The sequence below is a fragment of the Curcuma longa genome, chromosome 4 (assembly GCF_044706935.1).
Source record: "Curcuma longa cultivar G26 ecotype Majalengka, Jawa Barat chromosome 4, ITB_CL_G26_1.1, whole genome shotgun sequence".
NCBI classification, from domain to species: domain Eukaryota; kingdom Viridiplantae; phylum Streptophyta; class Magnoliopsida; order Zingiberales; family Zingiberaceae; genus Curcuma; species Curcuma longa.
The window spans coordinates 21,490,807-21,497,869 of NC_133864.1; the positions used below are offsets into that span (position 1 = coordinate 21,490,807).

Genomic DNA, 7,063 nt, shown 5'->3' on the forward strand with positions numbered 1-7,063 from the left:
TAATTCATGAGCATAAGCTGTGGTCAGTAGTATGCAGCAAGTTCTTTTGAAGGGGTAAAGTTATTAGGGTGCTTTTCTAAGGTTGAGTCTTGTGGCTCAATTAAATGCCCCTTATTGTGAAGAATTGCTGTGAAAAATGATGTTGGTTGCCATTTGGGTAGCAGATATGCTCCATATGGGAACCGAGTCAATATAACACCCTTCGGAGTTAGTTTACATGACAGTTGATGGCTCTTCAAATTTAAGTGAAGAAGAAGCTTTGGGTGCTATGACTAAAACCTAAGTAAAATTTTACAACTCTTTGAATCATAAAACTTATAGCTTCCTAATTTAAAACCTTCGAATCATAACTCTATTTGGCTTCTTAGTAGTAAATTTTACATTCCTTATCATTGCATCGAATCGTAAAGGCTTAGTAAAGGTGATTCATAACTGGTTAAAGACTGATAGACTTGCTCTAATACAATAAATATTGCCCTGATACAGAATTCAAGGAACAGACATTCGAAAAAAGGTCTTTCGTGCACAAGTAAATAGTCTAATAGTTAAATTTACGGATAAATACTATGTTTACCTGAACAAAAGGAGGAACACAAACAGAAAGGAAAACAATGAAACTCAAACTTTGCTTGTTTATTTGGAAGGAAATATACAAGATGACAATTCCTCTAATCTATTTCCACCTACACATGAAGTTTAAGCATTTAATAAATTGAGCAAACATATTCCTGTTTCATTTCCCTCCTAGTAACCTCCTTCAAGTAAACACAGCAAAAAGGATGGGAGTTAGTCACACCTTAACTTTGTCCCAACTCTGGAGTGAAAATCCTCAAGTGTTTCGACAAACAATTTTGAATCGGCAATGACATCCTCATACTTAGCCAAGGGCTCAGGATAGTGATGATCCACCATCACAATCTCCAAATCATGCTTGCCCTTCTCAGCATCTTCCCCTCCCCTCTGATCACTTTCCTCCATTCGAACTGCACGAGCAAAACCAAAATTAGCTCAGATAACAAACAGCATTCTGCTAGAAAATCGCAATGAGACTCTTAATCCCACTTGCCCAAATGAGTTCAGAACTGCTAGCCCTAAAATGCCGGATAGGGTTTAAAAGGGAACAACTTTTGCCCGACGGAGCCATTCCCACCAGAGAAACAACATCCACAGATCCATGAAGCAAGAAAGGAGGTAACTTTATGATTCTCGCGAAGGGGGAATCTCGCGAAGGGGGTCGGCCGAGCGCGCGAGCGCGAGCGCGAGCGCGAGAGATCGGTGTCGGAGGGGGAATCTCGCAAAGAAGAGACGCGGTCGCGACTCGATCGGGAGCGAAAAAAACCTAAGGACGGGAGCGAATAGTAGTCTTTTAGTAAAATAGGATTTTTAATATTTTTTTTAATAGCGTATTATCCATGTGGGCTGTTAATATTATTTTTTTAACCCTCTTTTAACACGTATAATTTTTACACGCTGTAAAAAAATATTATTCGCAGCGCACAGTTATACACGCGCTGTTAAATATAAAATATAATATATTATCCGCAGCGCACATATTAGGTGCGCCGTAAAAATCACTATTAACAGCACGCTATAATTGTGCGTCGTTAATGACGTGCTGTGGAAAGTCACATTTGTTATAGTAGAGAGAAGGCCGGAGAGAAAGCTAGCCGAGAGGAAGTCAAGTGGAGCTCGCTGCCGGTAGGAGAGAAGCTGGAGAGAAAGCAGCTCACCGAGAGAAAGCCGAGAGAGGAGAAAGCAGCTCACCGGAGGAGATCGATGGAAATAGCCTCACCGTCGGGAGGAGACAAGGCCAGAACTATCGCCGGGACAAGAAAGCCCGCCGGGAGAAGAGATCGCCGAGAGAAGGGAAGAGGTGTCGCCGAAGAAGAACACGCGCGCGTGGAGAAAAGAGAGGTTAGGGAATCGTAAATCGCGACTTTAGCGACGGATATTTATTTTCGTCGTTATTTCTCCGCTAAATAGCGACGGAGAATAAATTTTGATCGCTAATTTTTATTTAACGACGGATTTAATTTATCTGTCGCTAAATTTAACGACGGAAAAAATTCTATCACTAATTCCGTCACTATTCTATAATATTTTTGTAGTGATATAATCTAATCGGTATTATAAGTAGAATTCTATTAGATCCACTTTCATACTTGATTACTCGAATATTCATATTTGATTATCTAATTAAATAATTTAAAAAATCTCTCTATACCCTCCGAGTGGAATGTAGAATCCTTTATGAAAATTGAAAAAAATATTCATATTTAATTATCTAATTAAATAATTTAAAAAATCTCTCAATACCTGCTAGTGGAATATAGAATCCTCTATGAAAATTGAAGAAAATTATTATCCCTAATTACAATAGGTCTTCTCCATTTTCCCTATGGAAGTGTGAATTTACGATCCCACCTCAATCAAAGCTCAATCAAGGGGTGAAAGCGACAATTCATTTTTGTATGGAGTTAAACGTGTATCCACTGACTCGACGAGAAAGTGACACTAGAGTAACCATATGTATATGATTCCATCGAATATTCACATGGCAGCACTTTAAACCAGCATATGCATAGATACTATGATTTCTAGTTGTTTAATGCTTAAACTAACAGTATGAATGGCATATTAAATCATGCCATAATTCCTAACTTAAATTTAAGCAAATTAATCAGATCGAACATACGAAGTTCATGAGAAGTAATTAAAAGATATCCCACGCACCTATATGTTCAGATTCAGCAACAACGCTTACTCTTCATGACCAGTTCCTCCTCTCCTCCTCTTCCTTTTCAGGTTGCCTGCTTTCATGTAATCTCGATCGAGTGAATCTAGAGAGGACCATAAAAAGCATAAGTTGTTTTGGAAGTTACTTTGTAGCGTATTCAATCGTCAACCTTCGGAAAGACCAGAGCTTGATAGGATCGTTCATGCATGGATGGATATTGGAGGGAGGCTGAATGCAAGAAATTGCACGATCCATTGTTTCATACAAATTTGCGTGATTCGGAGGACTCTGGATCGCTGCAGGGTCTCTGTACTTCCTGGAAGGAGCCATTATTCGTCCCGGGGCCGATCATCGTCGGCGGCGGGCCGTCGGGGCTGGCCGTGGCCGCTTGTCTAAATGCGAAGGGCATCCCGAGCGTGGTCCTGGAGCGAGCCCACTGCATCGCCTCGCTGTGGCAGCTCAAAACATACGACCGCCTCCGACTCCACCTGCCCAAGAAGCATTGCGAGCTGCCCCTGACGCCCTTCCCCTCCTGGTTCCCCACCTACCCGACCAAGCATCAGTTCGTGGCCTACCTCGAGGCCTACGCTCGGGAGCACGGCGTCCGGCCGCACTTCAACGAGACGGTGGTCGCCGCCGACTACGACCAGGTGCTGGGCTTCTGGCGGGTGCGCACGACGAAGGGAGCGGCGGAGAGGCGGGAGTACTTGTGCCGGTGGCTGGTGGCGGCGACTGGGGAGAACGCGGAGGCGGTGGTGCCGGCGTTGGAAGGAAGGGCGGACTTCGGTGGGCCCATCGTGCACACCAGCGCGTACAAGAGCGGGGACGCGTTCCGCGGCAAGAGAGTGCTCGTCGTGGGGTGCGGCAACTCGGGCATGGAGGTGTGCTTGGACCTCTGCAACCACAACGCCAACCCTACCATCGTCGTAAGAGAGTCGGTGAGTGAGCCATTGATGACCATTAATTAATTATACTTTCCTCCTAAATTATTGCATGAACATCAGTTCGCATGGCATTGTACGTGCAGGTGCACGTCTTGCCCCGGGAAATGCTCGGTCGCTCCACTTTCGGGCTGTCCATGTGGCTTATCAAGTGGCTTCCTTTGTGGATGGTGGACGGATTGTTGCTGCTCCTCGCTCGGCTCATGCTCGGGAACACAGCCAAGTTTGGCCTGAGACGGCCGCAGCTCGGCCCCCTTCGCCTCAAGTCTCTCTCCGGCAAGACCCCTGTCCTCGACGTTGGCACGCTCGTCCTCATCAAATCCAAACACATAAAGGTATAGTATACGATATATACTAAATTAAAGATGACTGAATTAAGCTGGGCGAAGCCAATTTCCGGCGCTTTTATGTCGTGAACGCTGAATTTGCCGGCGTGACTGGTGTAGGTATTAACTTAAACACAGTAAATTGCGTCGCAAATCAGGGAGCAGTACACTCTACAGTGCCTGTTGTTAACTCGACGATCTACATATGCATTTTAATCGAGAAAAATCATTGATTAATGCAGGTGAGGCCAGCTGGCATAAAGAAGCTGATGAAACACGGGGCCGAGTTCGTCGACGGTACGACTGAGGAATTCGATGCGGTAATCTTAGCGACAGGTTATAAAAGCAACGTACCGTGTTGGCTAAAGGTACGCAGTACTAGCTCGATTTAAGTTGCATGCGTTTCTGTTCTGATGATTAATTTCCAGATACTGACGATCCACTGTGATAATTAATTAATGGCGTGGCATGCAGGAGAAAGATGAGTTGGGCAGTGGGTGGAAGGGGACGAGAGGGCTTTACGCTGTCGGATTCAGCAAACGGGGGCTTTTGGGCACCTCTCTGGATGCAAACAGGATTGCTGGAGATATTGAGGAACGCTGGAAGTCTGAATTGGAGAAGATAAAGTGACCTTAATTCACATGTTCGATTGCATTTTGATACAGTAATTCTAACCTTAGGTAACAAAAGATGGAGGAAAAGGAAAAGAAAATTGAGGTTTGTGTTACAAGTTACGTATAAATTTTGTGGCAGGGATCTTTCTTTCCGTTTCATTAAGTGAAAGTCACTTGGATTGAGTGAGTTTAGATTAGCTAGTGACGTACCAGTTTGCGTGGAAAATGTGTTTTTCCTCTCCTCTCTTTTTGTGTGTGTTTTTAATTAACTGTAAATATTAGCTAGCTAGTCATTATTATGACTGTTTTTTGTCTGGTAAAGGATTGGTTAATTAAATAGAATGCCTTAAGTTAGTATTTCTTAATTAATCTGTTTTCTTTCTCTCATCGTACTTCGGCTTGGTTTAACCGATTTGGAAAAAAAAGAAGATGTTATTATGCAATAAAAACCAAACGAGTTAACACAATAATACAATTAATTTGATAAGATAATAATTAATAAATGGGATTGACAAAGAGAATGTGTAAAGGTGAGGGAAGCTCTGGTCCTGACATGAAGATCCAGTGTCAGTGCAGATGATATTCAATCTTGTGGAACACGAGGCTGAATTCGATCCTTATTAATTATCTTTATCGTTGACAAAACTGCAGAATCCACATGATTAATTAAATCAAATGTGTGAACCATTAAAGTTTTAGGCACGGCTTTATCCTCTTCTTTCACACCTTCAATTCCTTGAACCATTTCGACTGCACGCACAAGCTAAGCCGACTGACTGATCGCCAAGTAAGAACTCAAAGAGGCAAACTTAGACAGCGATCGTCTCATGATTTATTCATTATATTTCCTCCCACTCAAAAGGGCAATCATGAGGTCGTAAACATGTCGAATTAATACTTCATGCATGTTATAGTGGGCGTTCAGAGCTAGGGTTGTGTTACATATATCTGCATGATCATGTGACTAATTACCTCACCACTTTGTCCTGTAGCTGAAGATTGAGATCAGAAGGAATAAATGCGAGAGACGTCTGTCGACCTGCTACGTGATAAATGAACGAAGTGCGAGTGGCGGTCCCAAAGCAAGACACACTGTGCATGGGACAGACTGCTACGCGCAGTCCCCTTCACACTTGATTGCACGAAGACAATTACAGATCCGCATATGAATCAGAGAATCATCTAACAGATTCATAAGATTTATGTTCTATTAAATAACAAGATGAAAATTGCACTTTAGCAATAAACTAGCTAGAACTATGGTATAAACAAGCACTTGGTTCCATGGCATGGTAGCAGAACATGCACTCATCATCTATTTCAGCATTTAAGAGAAATGCTCAACATCGTCATTGCAACCCCGGCCCTTCAAAAGGATGCGCACCTACGTGCATCTTAATCATAAGTGGAGCTAAAAGTGCAGTTGTAACAGCTCTGCCTCCCTGCACAGTATATGTATAGTTTGTTTTGGAGAATTTGGACTGCCCTAAGCCCTCAAGTTTCGTTCGTTCTCAAGTTAAATGATTCCTGCAGGCCCCCATTATTCTGACTTTGTTTTGTGGCAATGAATCATTCTATTTTGTCCCCCTGCATCAATCTCAGAGGGGTGGCCGGGCCTGCATTATATTGCCACTCCCAGCCTGTAGCCAATCGATCTGCATGCACCCCGATAACTGCCATATGGAAGCAAGGAAGCTTGCAGCCACTGGGAGCGATGGAATAGTGATTGAGCACATGGTGCTTGTGGATGCGAATGCAATCTGGAATCAGCTCAGTGAATATTTATGATGGGAGATATACACGACAAGTGGTGGAGGAAGAATCCAGGGGAGAAGATATGCTACGTACCATTATTTTTTTTAGTGACCATCTGGAGCTTTTTGCAGGAGAATGGACACTTCACCTGACACGAGCAATGAAAATTATAAGGTCTTCGACAACAATCTCTTTGCTCAACAAGATGGAGTGCTAGTAATGGCTGTGCCACTTAGTTACCACTCAGCGTCACCTCTGCTATCCATAGTTGGTTCCAATGCTTTTGATCTAGTGGCGTACTCCGACATTCTACCATCTTGTCTGGGAAAAAGTCGGCGGCCGTATGAAATTTAAACAGGGATAGCAACTGTTTTTTCCTGCTGATAGTGGAACAAATCTTGTTCCACCGATTCAGCTTATGGAACAAATCTTGGATGTAAATGCAAAAAATTATAGTAATATATTTATTAAACTCAAACGTATAAACTTCCAAGTTTCCCATTGGATTAATCTATTTGAAATTTTAGTATTATATTATGAGTTAATAAAATTGATGTTCATCTTGTTCCTTTAGCGAGGTCGCTAGTTCATTTAAATCAGAAACTGCAGGATGGCACTTTTAACTAAATAAGGAATAAGCGGGCCAACGAAGGAACAATAAACCAGATATGAAACGTAGCTTTAGCTGCA

General features: G+C 42.7%; 1 protein-coding gene across 1 annotated transcript; it reads left to right on the plus strand.

Moving 5' to 3' along the window:
• Positions 1 to 2,943: 2,943 nt before the first annotated feature.
• Positions 2,944 to 4,634, plus strand: LOC141826740 (indole-3-pyruvate monooxygenase YUCCA2-like). The gene is made up of 4 exons (XM_074714030.1): positions 2,944 to 3,675; positions 3,765 to 4,013; positions 4,247 to 4,372; positions 4,479 to 4,634. Exons 1-4 carry the CDS (start codon positions 2,944 to 2,946, stop codon positions 4,632 to 4,634), a joined length of 1,263 nt encoding a protein of 420 aa, XP_074570131.1.
• Positions 4,635 to 7,063: the final 2,429 nt, after the last annotated feature.